The sequence below is a fragment of the Myotis brandtii genome, unplaced genomic scaffold (assembly GCF_000412655.1).
Source record: "Myotis brandtii unplaced genomic scaffold, ASM41265v1 scaffold966, whole genome shotgun sequence".
In the NCBI taxonomy this organism is placed as follows: domain Eukaryota; kingdom Metazoa; phylum Chordata; class Mammalia; order Chiroptera; family Vespertilionidae; genus Myotis; species Myotis brandtii.
The window spans coordinates 661085-675775 of NW_005372000.1; the positions used below are offsets into that span (position 1 = coordinate 661085).

The 14691-nt window shown below is 54.6% G+C and overlaps 2 protein-coding genes across 2 annotated transcripts in view; both read right to left on the reverse strand.

The window, feature by feature from the left end:
• TPP1 (tripeptidyl peptidase I) overlaps positions 1-4355 on the reverse strand; it is a 7877-nt gene extending 3522 nt beyond the window's left edge. Inside the window, exons 1-8 of the mRNA XM_005886250.2 lie at positions 4277-4355; positions 4090-4161; positions 3681-3820; positions 1494-1644; positions 1158-1285; positions 833-1011; positions 394-592; positions 43-231 (exon numbers count right to left, since the gene is read on the reverse strand). Of these exons, the coding sequence (XP_005886312.1) occupies positions 43-231; positions 394-592; positions 833-1011; positions 1158-1285; positions 1494-1644; positions 3681-3820; positions 4090-4161; positions 4277-4320 (1102 nt within the window). The 5' untranslated portion in view covers positions 4321-4355. The remainder of the gene's footprint in view (positions 1-42; positions 232-393; positions 593-832; positions 1012-1157; positions 1286-1493; positions 1645-3680; positions 3821-4089; positions 4162-4276) is intronic.
• A 729-nt stretch (positions 4356-5084) lies between these two features.
• The window catches only part of DCHS1 (dachsous cadherin-related 1), a 21321-nt gene continuing 11714 nt past the window's right edge, over positions 5085-14691 (reverse strand). Inside the window, exons 10-21 of the mRNA XM_005886270.2 lie at positions 14617-14683; positions 14287-14526; positions 13570-13695; positions 12745-12954; positions 10545-11423; positions 10313-10426; positions 9931-10142; positions 9688-9842; positions 9383-9513; positions 8984-9267; positions 8489-8627; positions 5085-8154 (exon numbers count right to left, since the gene is read on the reverse strand). Of these exons, the coding sequence (XP_005886332.1) occupies positions 5543-8154; positions 8489-8627; positions 8984-9267; positions 9383-9513; positions 9688-9842; positions 9931-10142; positions 10313-10426; positions 10545-11423; positions 12745-12954; positions 13570-13695; positions 14287-14526; positions 14617-14683 (5169 nt within the window). The 3' untranslated portion in view covers positions 5085-5542. The remainder of the gene's footprint in view (positions 8155-8488; positions 8628-8983; positions 9268-9382; positions 9514-9687; positions 9843-9930; positions 10143-10312; positions 10427-10544; positions 11424-12744; positions 12955-13569; positions 13696-14286; positions 14527-14616; positions 14684-14691) is intronic.

Genomic DNA, 14691 nt, shown 5'->3' on the forward strand with positions numbered 1-14691 from the left:
TGGGTGTGTTTGGGGGTGTTTAAGTGTCCAGTAGGAGGTCACCTGAGGCAAAGAGCAGGGTAAGACCCCGAGCAGCAGCCTTCATGAACTCAGTGTTGACCCTCTGGATGTAGGCGCTGCTGAGGGAGTCCTCGTCGTCTCCGTAGCTCGCGGTGTGCACAGGTGGCAGGGCTGACTCATTACTGAGCAGCAGGAGCCACTGCAGGAAGGGTTCCTGTGACTCATGACGGCCTGGATTTTTTTGTGGGAAGGGGAGCACAAGGCAGTCATTTTTGGGAGGGGGCGGGGGGAGGTTGTCAGGATCTCCCTCTAATTCACGGGATTCTCTTGGGGGAGCAAAGATCAACACTCATTCCTATCCCTCTTCCCACCAACCAATCCCCTTGATAGTACCGGGGTTACTGTAGACCCAGGTGGAGATGTTGGCGCCAGCACTCATCAGGTACTCCACATCTAGACTGGCCTCGATCCCAGCCCGGCCCCGGCCCTGTTGTCCAACCACCTGGGCTACTGATGCCTGGTGTGCGAAGTTCCCACCAAAGAGGTGCATGAATTCAGCCAGGTCTGAGTCATGGAAATACTGCTCCAGGAACTATGGAGGGAGCCAAAGCAGATATATGGGTCAGAGGACATAGCCCCAAGGGAGATAGCATCCTAGATCACACTAGCCCCCCACTGCGGTAAGATCAGATTTGAGATCTTTTAGACCCCAACCCCCACTTTACTGAGGATCTCCCCAACCTTCCCCTTGAATAGGGGATAAGAGTGGGCCCTTGGCCGGTCAGGCTCCGTGGGGAGGCTTCAAGGACCCTGGGGCTCCTGCCTAGCTCACCTGGGCACAGGCCTGGCTGTTGTTGGTTGTGCCAGAGCCCACGTCGTGTGCTGTCAAGTTGTATCGCTCACGGATCACGGATGGGGTTACCCCCAGGTGCAGGCCAACAGTCCCTGCCACCTGTGGCTCAGGGCGCTGCCTCAAGGATGATGTGGGGGGAAAGCGGTGCAGCCCCCCAACTGTGGGAGGAGATTAGGTTTGAGGAGATCTTTTAGACTCCAACCTCCACTTTACTGCTGATCTCCCCAATCCCCCCCATGGCATCTAAACTTCTCCAGCCCCTGGCCCTGCCTGCCCCAACCCCATCAACCCCACTGGGTGTTACCGAAGTCCACATGGGAGGCCAAGGCCTTTGGGAGCTGGTAGGGACGTAGGGACCTTACAACACGGGTCTCTGCAGATCCCCCCACATAGCGGTGAAACTCAGACCCAGAGAGCAGCAGCTCTGCCTGTCTGGAGGTCAGAGAGCAGAGAACAGAGGTCAGAACGCATGGAATAGAGCAGAGACGGCTGTGTGAGCATCACCGGGCAGTTAGCTGTCTCCCCATGTGTTAGCTCTTACCCATAGCTCCCAGCAAGCTCTCAGCTCCCTCCCATTGGGGTGGCTAGTCTCCCTGGTGGCACGATTGGTACCCCCCGTGGGGCAATGATTCTCTCTCACCGAACACTCATCCAGCAGGTCAGAAAGTCCTGTGTGATCACTGAGTGACAGTTCCGGGCTCCAGCCGCCAAGAGCCATTTTTGGACCGTGTGGAGGGTCAGTGGTGAGGGCCGGACCAGTTCAGCCACATCCTCCAGGGTGAGGTATTTTCCTGCAGGGATTCAGTAGAGGCTCTAGCCTTCATTCATTGCTTTTCCAAGTTTCCCTTTTTGGACCTCAACCAGGAGACATTGGGAGCCTGGAGAAGGGTCTTGAGGGACTTTAGAGCACAAAGGTAGGCATGCAGGTAAAGCTTATACTGGGGGCCTGGGGAAGAAGAGCTGGAGAGAACTGGAATGCCAGGGCCAGAAATATGGATTTATCCTAAAGACTACTAGGTTGCAAATGCTGCACCACAGCATGCACTGCCATGAGCATGAAAAACAAGTGAGGTTCATAGATTAAAACTCCACTTTAAGCTTATCTCCAATAACAGTTTTTGAGACTTTCAGAGCCAATTATAAGATGATATCTAATTTAGTTCAAATTTTCATACATGTTGATTTTAAGCTTAACATGATGGCAAGTCACCGTTTTCCTGTATGGAGCCATGCACACTAGTACTCGCCTCCTGGGTGCATCTGAGACCGCCTCCTCCCCCAGTCCTCCACCCACCACGAAGGGCTGCAAGCAGGGGAAGGACACAATCCAGCCTGACCCTTGGAGCAAAACATCGACAGTTTTAGAGCAGAGAGTGGAGGAGAGTGGGGAGGGGGTTGGAGGGAAGAGAGTCATGGGGCTGGGCAGCAGCCACGTGAGAGAATAAACTAAGTTGGTAGCAAGGAGGGGGGTGAGAAGTGGACTACTCCAAAGGCTATTTTAGAGTTAGAAGTGGCAGCCTCAGCATCTGAGTGGAGAAGGAAATGGGAGTGGATTTGCGGAACTTGAGTTGGTGAGCACCTAGATGTACAACAGCCCCCAACTTACAATTTTTCGACTTTACAATGATGCAAGACTGATACACATTCTGTGGAAACCGTACTTTGAATTTTTATCTTTTCTGGGGCTAGCAATGTGGTATGATACTATCTGCTGATGCTGGGTGGTGGGAGGAAGCCACAATTCCCCGTCAGGCACATGATCATGAGGGTACGCAACTGGTACTCTACCAATTTTTTGGATATTGTGTTCTGAGCATATTTAAAGCAGGCTAGGCTAAGCTATGATGTATTAAAAGCATTTTTGACTTAATATTTTCAACTTGAGGTGGGTTTATTGGGATGTAACCCCCATTGTAAGTCAAGAAGCATCTGTATTAGATGCTACTTTTCCATTTGTAGAGTCATAATTTGAATCAGGATCTGAACATAAAGCCTGTGCCCTTTTTCTTTTTAAACTAAGTCCTGGCTAGTTTAATTTAAACAGTGAGGGGGGTGTGCAAGAGGCAGCAGATCAATGATTCTCTCTCATAATTGATGTTTCTATCTCTCTCTCCCTTCCTCTTTGAAATCCATAAAAAAATATATTTTTAAAAAGTGGATGTACCTGGGTTGCAGGTTTGATCCCCGGCTCCAGTCAGTCAGTGTGTGTGTGTGTGTGCCAATCAATATGTCTCTCTCACATCTATGTCTCTCTCTCCCTCCCCCCCCTTCCCTCCCTTCTACTCTCTCTAAAAATCAATGGAAAAAAATATCCTCAGGTGAAGATTAAAAGAAATAAAATAATTGATTTTAGAGAGGAAGAAAGGGAGAGACAGAGGGAGAGGGTGAGAGAAAAAGAGAGCGAGAAAGAGAGAAGCAGTTGGCTCCCATACACACCTTGCACTTCCACCAGGGATTGAAAAGCAACCTAGGTATGTGCCCTGACCAGGAATCAAACCTGTGATGGTTCTCAGTTGGTTGGGAGGATGCTCCAACTGAGCCACACCAGCCAGGGGAAAACCTGTGCTCTTAACCACATCTGCTTTTGGGTTTCTAGCCTGACAAACACAGATAGAAAGGTTTTGGAAAGAATGAGTTAGTTTTAGACTGTTCAGTTTCAGTTCACTTTTCATTCAGAAACTTTTCAATGAGAGCCACTGCCATTCATCTGCCCTATATCACCCCCTGACAGGCACTGAGAGCATGACCTTGACATGCTCTGCACTGTCCCAGGCTCAGCCCAGCCCTGTACTGCATCCCACATCCCGTCCCAAGTCCGGACAGGCACCGTAGTGAGGAGAGCCGGGATCCGACACAGCCTGAACCAGTTTGGACAGTCTTTCCAGGTTCTGCTGTCTTAGAGCAAAGGTGAGACTCAACTCTTCCTCAGGGTCCACACGGCCCAGGGACACCCATCCTGGGGGCAGCCTGTGGGGTCAGGAACACGGCCTTTGTTAGGGTGGCGATGGGAAATAGTCCCAGAAGGTTCGGGATTAGGGGCTGAGAGCTTGGGAAAGACCCCAGCAGCGGATATGGCTCATGAAGGTGGATGATAGGTGACTGAGCCTGGGGACCTGGGGGTGAGACTCTGCCGTGAGTACCGGGAGCTGGTAAGGGGGTGAGGGAGGCTAGGAACAGGGCAGTGGGTGTAGGACAGGGCATACGGGGAAGGAGGAGGTCGTGCTCAATCAACTCACGTCCGCTGCTGGTCGGGCTCCGGGCTGTAACTGCATCTGCCCACGACGCAGAGGGCCAAGAGCCCTAGGAGGCTGCAGGGGCGGCAGGTGGATTTCAATGGGAACTGGGTTGTGATGGCCTCCCCACCCTCCAACATGTATTCCCTCCAACATGATCCCCTTCTCCCAGGCCCTCCTAATTTCTTACCAGGCTCCGAGTCCCATTCCGCCTCTCAGCAGATCTGCTGTCATGTGACAGATCACATGAACCCTACAGTCTACCACTACCAGCTTCAGCCTGGAAACTAGTGACGTGCTGGTTCCTCCCCCAAGTGGGCGGTCCTGATTGCTGGGGGAATGGGAGGGGCTGCCACTTGGATTCTCCCGCTGAGGCCCATCAAGGCCCTGGCTTTGGCCCCGAGTTCCCTCCTACTGCCAGTCCACTAGGACTTACCAGAGGGTACAGGGGGGCTTAAGAAAGGAGTCCTAGGCCCACAGACCCAAAGACCCGGGTTCTTCCTAGCTGTGTATCAGGAAAGTCACCCACCTAACCTCTCAGAGACCAGCCAGCTTTCTTCATTTAGAATGTAAACTGTGGTATTAAAAGTGGTCTGTCTCATACATAGGGTTGCAGTGAAATTTACAGATAAAACAGGCAAATTTCTCAGAAGCTTGATGGCGAAGGCTCAACACATTTGAGTCCTATGACAAGTGAATATATAGTGGCCCCAAGAAAAACATAAACCACTTGGCTGCTCCTGTATCCACCTCCTTGGCCTAGAGCTGGTCATCCCTAAGATCTCTCCTCACCCATCCAGTCTCTCTCTGGGTCACCGTCTGCCTTCTTCCTGGCCTCCTGCCTGTTAGAGGGAAAGATCGACTGCAGAGAGATGGCTCCCAGTGCCACCCCCACCCTGGATGCCCCTGTGTCTGCCACCCCTCTGTGCCTCCTGAGGTGTCCACAGTGTGCCAGGTGCCTTCCCATCCCTCTGGCCCCCACAGAACTGAGCCGGACGCTGGATACAAACTGCAGTTTATTAAGGCTCCAGAGTGAGAATTGGCACTTGGTTCTGGGCAGGGGAAGGGGTGTCAGTGGAACCCAAAGGAGCTGGGCCCCAACAGGTTGGAGGACCTCCCCCATCCCCCCTACCCCCCAATAAATAAAGTCTCAGCTCCATCTCGGTGCTGGCGCAGGGCAGGAAGCCCTCACTGAGGAGAACCAGGGCTGCTGCCTCCTTCATATGTCTCCCCACTGGACCTGGCCACAGGTCAGTGCCCACAGGGCCTCTGTGGGGTTGGTACTCCGATGGGGCCGGGGTGAGACGTGTGACCTGCTCCCACTGGAAGGTTTGGGACGGGGAGCTGGTCTCCCCTGTGGCCAATCATGGTCCGAGGCTGCCCAGGGCAGGCTCAGATGGGGCCTGCGTTGGGGACACTGTGCGTGTCCCAGGTCGGGGCCCAGCCTGGGCCACAGCTAGATGTGCAGCTCCGTGTCATCAGGTGGCTCCAGGCCGGACTCTGCGCTAAGTGCTGAGGCTGAGGGGCCCTGGGCCACCCCAAATGGCGAGACAACGGGTGAGCGAGCAGCCAGAGGAGACAGTGAGGGTGAGAAGCTGGGGGACATGGCAGCTGAGGACAGGGAGCCTTCGTGGCTGATGGGGGAGCGGTGAGTGGCCGGCGGGAAGATGGCCCGGGGTGCAGCTGTGCTGGCTGGCTTGGGAGGCACAGACTTGGCTCCTGGGTGGGCCACGGCAGTGATGAGGGGTGGTGGGTCGATACGGGGAGCTGGGGGACATGGCCGAGCTTCATCCTTGAGCCGGGCGATCTCTGTGAACACGCTGGCCAATGGCTGGAACTGAGGGCACCAGCTCAGCAGGTAGTCCCAGTTATAGCTGCCACGGAGCTCTTCCTCGCCAGCCACAATGGCCGTCAGTGCACCTGCCACGCATGGCTTGCCATCTGCTGGGAAGCCATAGTCCCCAGTGGGTGCAGGGCTCAGGCCACATCCCCCCAGGAAGGCCGTGGCAGTGGCTGGGGGGCCCTCTTCTCGGTACAGAGTGGCTCCTGCACCTGGCAGCAGCAGCCCTGCCTTTCGGCCCTTATACCAGGTGTCGGGGGCGGGTGGCTCGCAGGATGTGTCACTCAGTCCGTCTGCATCCTGCTGAATGCCCGAGTCGGGGCCACGGGCAGCGAGTGAGGAGGCCACACTGGCCACACGGGGGAACTCGTTGATCATGCGGATCTCGTCATCCTCTGCAGCCTCTGCTGAGCCTCGGCCGCTTGAATGGGAAGGGTCCAGGGAGCCACCCCGCGGGTAGGGACCTCCAGCTCCTGGCCCACCGTAGCTGGGGAGAGTCTGGTGATATAGGTGCTCTGAGGGCGGTGGGCTGGGTGGCTCCCGGCCCAGCTTCTGCAGAGAGCCACTGGCTAGGGGTGCCGCCTGGGACATTGGGCCAGGCGCTGCCTCTGCCTTGCGACTACGGGCCCGCACCAGCCCAAGGACCAGGGCTGCCAGTGCAAGCACCACCACCACTCCCAGGGAGGCTGCCACAGCCCCCACCAACAGCAGGTTGAGGTCAGGTGCCAGGCCCAGCGCCGTGTGGGTGATATCCACGGTCACCGGCACCGTGGCACTCCTCGAACCAGGCAGAGGCCCCCGTGCCACCACTTCCAGCCTCAGCTCTCGTGGTGCCTCACGCCGGGTCCGGCCCCCACCCCCAGAGGGGCCTGTTCCGCTGCCTGGTGCTCGGCTGTCCACCCGCAGGTACAGGGCACCTGTAGTCTGGTTGATACCAAAGTAGGGAGAAGAGGTGGCAAGGGAATAGAGCACTAGGCCGTCGGCACCTCCATCCTCATCTGTGGCCTGCACGTGACCCAGGCTGTGGCCACGCCGGGCACCTTCCGGCACTTGGAAGTGGAAAGCTGGAGCCAGGAACACCGGGTCATACTCATCCTCGCCAGTCACCAGCACCGACACAGTGACCGAGGCGGAGAGATTCCCAGCATCGGCAGCACCCACCAGCAGCTGGAAGCTTCCTGTGTGCTCATAGTCAAAGGCCACTCGTGCCCGCAGCTCCCCTGTTGAGCTGTTCAGTGCAAATGCCTCACGTCCCTCGTGCCCTGGTCCAGCCTCCAACAGGGTGTAGCGGAGCCTCCCGAAAGCCCCGGCATCCCCATCAATCGCATGCAGAGTGGTCACAAGGGTGCCTGGAGGCTGGTTCTCCGCCAGGCTGGTGCTGAGCAAGCTCAGTGGGAAGGCTGGGCCATGGTCATTCACATCCTGGACCTCAATGGTCACTGGTGCCAGAGCAAAGTGTGCCCCCACAGGGTCTGCAGCCTGCACGACAAGCTGATGTCGAGCCTGGGTCTCACAGTCCAAGGGCCGGGCCAATCGCAAAGCACCTGAGCTCTCATCCAGTTCAAAGAGCCCTGCAGGGTCACCCGAGCTGAGGGTGAAACGCACGAGGCCATGAGGGCCAGGATCAGCGTCAGAGGCCTCCACATGCAGCAGCTCAGCTCCAACAGGCGTGTCCTCAGATACTGCCACACGGTAGGAGGCTCGGGTGAAGACAGGTGGGTTGTCGTTGACGTCCAGCACGGTGACGGTGACTGGCACGGCTGAGCTGCGGGGTGGCTGTCCCCGGTCAGCTGCAGCCACGGTTAGATTATACTGGGTTAAGCTTTCAAAGTCTAGAGGCTCAAGCAACACCAGGCATCCCAGTGCCTGGGGGCCCAGTCCACCACTCTCCCCAGCTTCAGCAAGACGGGGTTCCAGCTGGAAGACTCGGCCCCGGTTGCCACTGACAATGCTGTAGTCCACAGTGGCATGGGTGCGGCTTCCGTCAGCATCTGTGGCCTCCAGGGTGAGCAGGGTGGAGCCAGGGGGCAGATCCTCGGTCACAGCCACACGGTAGTGTGGCAATGTGAAGCTCGGGGCGTGGTCGTTCTGGTCCTGCAGCTGTACATGCACGGTGGCTCGGGCTGCCCGGCCTGGCATCCCGTGATCTCGAGCTTCCAGCACCACGTCCACCACTCCTAGCCCCTCATGGCCCAAGGCCACTGTTCCCGCTGTCGTGAACAAGGTCCCTGAGGTGAGAAGGGAATGGAGAGAAACATGAATTCAGCAGAGGCTATGGGAGAACAGAGCAAGTGACCCTTCAGGGCTAGGAAATGGCCTCAGAAGTCAGACTCCAGGGACTAGCCAGTGTGCTGGGAGATTATGGGATGGCCCCCAGGATTCAGGGAACAGCTTCTAGACATGCAGCCAGGGCAGGGCTTAAAATAGAGACAAAGGAGGGAAAATGTCCTCCTTGGGTAAGAGATCTAGGAGTTAAGAGTTCGGACAAGAAATTCTAGGAAGGAGGTCAGAATATGGCCCAACACAGTCAAAGATACGGGGTCAGACCGGGGAAGGACGCACCATTGTTGGGGTCAACACTGAAGCCCTCAGCAGGGGAAGCCAGGTGGTAGGAGATGTGACCATTGGCACCTGAGTCCCGGTCAGTGGCAGAGACGGAGAGAATGGCACTGCCTGGGGGCGTGTGTTCAAGCAGTGTCACCTGAGGTATGAGGACAAATGTTTATGGCCATGCTGCCCAGCTGTCCATTCGGCCTGTGTTCTGGAGGTTGGTCCCAGAAGCTGTACTTGGTATCCATTCCAGCTTGGAGCCCATACTCCTTAGTATTTGAATTGCCCACCTTTCCCCATTTTGGGGCATGGGGCGAAGAGCCTGGATACAGTTCCCAGGACTTGCAAGGCTGGTTTGAGATGGGACCTTTCCCCCTCCCCCCGCCCCAGAGCTCCATCCCCGGGTCAATTCTAAGGTCCAGCCCATCTCAGACACTTCTAGCCTCACTGCTCTCCAACACGAACCAACCTGGGTCTGGGTGTGGGGACATCCAGGGACATTGGTACCTGGTAGAGGCTCTGTGAGAAGACAGGTGCATTGTCATTGACGTCCTCCACGAGCACCGTGAGGTTGGCACGGCCCTCGTGAGGCCCATCATGCGCCAGCAGCTGCAGGTGGTAGCGGTCACACTGCTCGAAGTCCAGGGGGCCTGTGAGGGAGACACGGCCTCCATAGCGGCCTACGCTGAAAGGATCCTGGGGTCCAGATGAGCTCAGCACATACCACAGCACCGGTCCAGAGTCCACATCATTCCCCGTGACCTGTGCAATCTCTGAGCCCAATAGTGCATCTGCAATACATGGGACAAAAGGGTTTGGCATGGTCCAAGACACCTCTGGAGCCCCAGAGTGGGGAATAGTGCCACCCTACCACCCTCTGTACCTCTTACTTTACCCAGCCCTCACCTTCGGATACTTGGAGCTCCCAGGGCTGGGGGATGGTGGGTCGATTGTCATTGGTGTCGATGACCATCACCGTCAGGGTAGCTGAGCCCACCAGGGCTGGGCTTCCTCTGTCTGTGGCCATCAGTACCAGCCTGGACATAGTCAGGTGGAGCACAATTGGGGGAGGGGTCCGGGGATGAGGGAGAACACTGGGCAGGGCTAGGGGGACTCAGAAAATGGCCTAGGAATTGAGGGGGATTCAAGGAGGGACTTGAAGTTGGATGGACACAGGATGGGGTCGTGGAGTCTATAGAGCCAGGGCTCACCGTGTTTCCGCCCAGATCTCACGGTCCAGGATGGCTGTGGTAGTGATAGTGCCTGAGGCTGGGTCTACATGAAACAGTCCCCGTGCTGGCTGGGATGCAGCCAGACTGTAGGAGATCTGTCCACTGGGGCCTTGATCCAGGTCATCTGCCTCCACCTGGTGGAAGTAGGAGGCTGCTGGCACTGACCTGGGCACAGACAAGTCTGACCAGCCCTGCTCCCCATCTTCCCATCATATCCCATACCTGCAGCAAGGGCCCCTCCAAGGGCCTGGATTCAGGCAGAAAGGCCACATAGTGGGGCTGCAGGAAGCGGGGGGCATTGTCATTGGCATCTTGCAGGGTTAGGGTCAGCACGGAGAAGGCAAAGGCTCCTCCGCTCTCTGCCTGCAGCACTAGTCTCAGCCGTGGATTTGCCTCAAAGTCCAGCCCCTCTGCTGAGCGAACTGTGATGGCTCCTGGGAGAAGGCAGAATGCATCACTGAATGCCCCTTCCTTGCCTGGAGCCTTCCTCTCTGAGGCCTCTTACTCAAGGGCAGCCCCTCCCCCACCAGAGTCTCCTTGGGCCCAAAGGGGAGCTCCTCCAGCAGCCTGTCCCTTCACAGAGCCCCCTGCTCCTGCCCCTTACCTGTGTTAGGCTGGATGGAGAACGTCCCTTTCTCATTCCCACTGAGAATGCTGTAGGTGATTGGTCCATTTGAGCCCCCTGTGTGGACAGCCTTAGGGGAGGCAATGGGAGTCCCTGCAGAGAGGACGGTATTGGTTGGACTGGAAGCACTAGACTGAGGGAGTTTGGGGGCCATTTTTAGTAACTCCAGCCCATGCAGAGATATAAGGCTGGGAGACACAGTGGGACCCACCTGGGGGTGCATTCTCACGGAGCACAGCTTCGCCACTAGCACGGGGAAAGCGGGGTCCACGTTCAGACTCCCCCTGTAGCCCCACAATGACCACACCGGTGGCAGAGCGAGCAGGACGGCCAAGGTCAGTGGCCACGATGAAGAGGACACGATCCCGGGGGCCCAGGCCTACAGGGGCGCGGGTCACACGGATTTCTCCAGTGTAGGAGTCCACAGTGGTGCCAGGAGGTGGCGTGCCTGCCAGCCGATAGAGGATGGAGGCATTCGCACCAGCGTCACGGTCTTCAGCTCGCAGAGTGGCCAGAGCCAGGGTCGGGGTGCTGAGGCTGGGGCCTGGGCGGGGCAGGCGCAGCCTCAGGGGACTAGTGGGGAAGGTGGGTGCATGGTCATTGACATCACGCACTGTGATGGTGACAGGCACCGTGGTGCTCAGGGGCCCAGCAGCTGCACCATCCACTGCACTCACGGAGAAGGAATAGCTGGAACACTGCTCTCTATCTAGGGCTGTGGCTGTACGCAGTTCCCCGGAGCTGGGCTCCAGCAGGAAGGCTCCTGCTGCACCTGCACCCAGGTAGTAGGTCACATGGCCATTGGCCCCAGCATCAGGATCATGAGCCTGTAGCTGCAATAGGAGAGTTCCTGCAGGGGCATCCTCAGGCACCTCCACAGAGTAGGCAGGCACAGGAAAGGCTGGGGCATGGTCATTGGCATCCAGCACTGTCACTGTCACAAGCAGAGTGGCACTGAGAGCTGGCTGGCCTCCATCCCGGGCCTCTATCCGCAGCTGGAATGCTGGTTCCACTTCTCGGTCTAGTGGTCTCATGGTACCAAACTCCCCAGAGGCTAGATCTAGGACAAAGGCTCCTGATGGATCCCCATCTGCAGAGAAGAGTATACACACATGAACACACATGCATCAGCCCATGGGAGTGGGACTGATTTATAGGCAACAGCAAAGAATGAGATAGAGAGGATGGTGGAAGGGAGAGAAAGGAGAGGGAGAGAGGAGGCGGAGGAGAAACAGAAAGAGAAAGAGAAAAAGGAAGAGAAAGAGGAAGCAGAAGAGAAAGAGAAAGAAATTGGGAGAAAGGCAAAGAAACAAAGATAAACACAGATGGTAAGGAAATATCTTACTATAAAGCAGCTGATCTTAAGAGTGTGGTTTGGGAACCCCTAGGAGTCTCTTAAGACCTTTTCAAGGGAGTACATAAGATCAAAACTATTTTCATAGCAATACTAAGGCATTACATGCCCTTTTCATTCTCATTATCTCACAATGTAGTGTGGAGTCCAGATGGTATATGTGATGACATCATCACTTGGATGGTTAATGGAATGTGTGCTGATATATTCTTGTGTTTTCTAGAATATTCTAGGTAGAAAGTTTAGGATATAAACATGTTCAGAGATTCATTCAGTTTTTGCTCGCTTACCTTCATTTACACCTGTTATAATCTTTGCAAACTCATTATTATCCAACAAACTGTTATTTGAAACCCTAACATGTGCCTATGCAGAAATATGTCAAGTAGTATACTTCATTGGCTTGCTTTGCAATATTTTATATCTTCTTAGCTTTAATATATAATATTGATAAATGTGTATGTTTATATTACATATTATAATATTTATTATGTTATATCACACTATTTTATCATATAAATAAAAGCTTTTCAGGGTTCTTAAAAATTAAGCATGTGGCTCAGCGATTGAGCGTTGACCCAGGAACCAAGAGGTCTTGGGTTAGAATTTAGATTCTGGTCCGGGCACTTTCCTGGGTTGCAGGCTGGATCCCCAGTAGGGGGCGTACAGGAAGTAGCCAATTAATGATGTTTCTGTTTCTATCTATCCCACACCTTTCCTCTCTCTCTCTAAACAATAACAACAAAACAACAACAACAAAACATATTTTAGAAAAGCACCATTTCTTTTAAAAAAAATTAAGCATGTTAAGGGTTCCCAAGACCAAAACGTTTGAGAGCAACTGTTGCTCTAGGGACAGACAAGACAGAAAAAGAAGCAAAGTTAAAAATAGAGTCTTAGAGGGAGATAAAGAGCTGAAGAAGCACAGGAGACACCCAGAGATAAAGACATATGCACGGAAAAAAAAAAAAAGAGGAATACATAAGGAGAAGGAAAAGGAGACCCTGACACATTGACTGAGTCTGACATAGGTCAACATGGAGTATGTGGTTCTCACCCAGGATGCGGTACTGCAACTGCCCATTTGCTCCCACATCTGGGTCAGAAGCCCGCAGCGTGGTAAGGGTCTGGGGGTCCTGGCCCTCGGGCACTTCCAGGGAGAGATGGGCACTCCCAAAGGTTGGAGCATGGTCATTCTCATCCTCTACGGCCACTCGTACTGTGACATGGGTCAACAGCGGAGGTGATCCCCTGTCTCGGGCATACACTATGAGGAAGGAAAATCAATGAGCTCTAGTCTGTTCCCATCCCACGGAGAAATCCATACCATACTGTGTTCATATGCGTACACACACAAAACAGAAAATGTCCATCTCTCTACACCCCACAAGCACATAGGTGCCTACATGTGGACATGCACACATAAATATACAGGTTTCAGAGATGTTACTTTCTTCTCACCTCCCATGCTTGGTGCATGCAAGATATAGCGGTGGTGTGACATTAAATGAGGTATCAAAAGATCTGGGTTCAAGTTCCAGCTTTGCCACTTTCAAGCTGTGTTAGCTTGAGCAAGTCAGTTCACCCCTTAGGAACTCAAATATGCTCCTCTGTTAAATGTCTGCAGTATAATCTGAGGGAATCCTAGACGGCATAGCTGTGACATTATGCATTTGAGAGTTTGTGTCACACTGGTGACAGCCTAGAAATCAGTTGACCTTGCACTCTGCCAAATTGCTGACTCCCCAAAAGGATAAAAAAAAAGGAACAGAAGCTGTGCTGTAATGGGTGGGAACTTCTAGAAGGTAATTTGGGGGTTTTGCTTATGTAACCCTGGGGATTACAACACCTCTCAGGCTTTCAGGGTCCTGTCCATGTGTACCTGTCAGGTTGATCTCCTCCTGTTCCTCCCGATCCAGGGCCCGGAGAGTTGTGAGAACTCCAGTGTCTGGGTCCAGGGAGAAGCTCTCACCAGAGATGCCTCCATAGGTCACCTGCCCATTGGCCCCTGAGGTGGGGCAGCATGGAGGGTGATTATATATACACACACATACACATACACATATAGTCCTTTCTTGCCCTAGTCCAGTGATGGCGAACCTATGACACGCGTGTCAGAGGTGACACGCGAACTCATTTTTTTGGTTGATTTTTCTTTGTTAAATGGCATTTAAATATATAAAATAAATATCAAAAATATAAATCTTTGCCCTAGCCGGCTTGGCTCAGTGGATAGAGCGTCAGCCTGCGGACTGAGGGGTCCCAGGTTCAATCCTGGACAAGGGCACATGTCTGGGTTGCGGTCTCGATCCCCAGTGGGGGGTGTGCAGGAGGCAGCTGATCAATGATTCTCATCATTGATGTTTCTATCTCTCTCTCTCCTCTCCCTTCTCTCTGAAATCAATAAAGAAATACATTAAAAAGTATATATATAAATCTTTGTTTTACTATGGTTGCAAGTATCAAAAAATTTCTATATGTGACACGGCACCAGAGTTAAGTTAGGGTTTTTCAAAATGCTGACACGCCGAGCTCAAAAGGTTCGCCATCACTGCTAGTCCATCCCTCTCTCAACTCCCCTACCCCCGAAAGGTCTTACCCAGGTCTGGGTCGGTTGCCCGCAGAGTGAGCAGAGATGTGCCAGGCGGGCTGTTCTCCCGCAAGAGGACGCTGTACTCCTGCTGCTGGAAAGCCGGTGCCTCGTCGTTGACGTCAGCGACACTGACAGTTAGGAGCTGCGTGGCTGAGCGCGGCGGGGAGCCGTGGTCCGAGGCCACCACGGTCAGGAGGTGCTCAGCTCGATGTTCGCGGTCCAGGGGCCGCACCAGGGACAGCGCTCCTAGGTGACCAGTAGGGCAGGTTGGAAGGAAACCTCCGCATTCCTGCCGCATCACACCCTCCTCGCACCTGGCCACCGGACACAACTCACCAGTGCTTGGGTGTAGCCGGAAGTAGCCGTCCCCGCCCGCAGCCAGGCGATAGGTCACGCGTGCGGCCTCGCCCA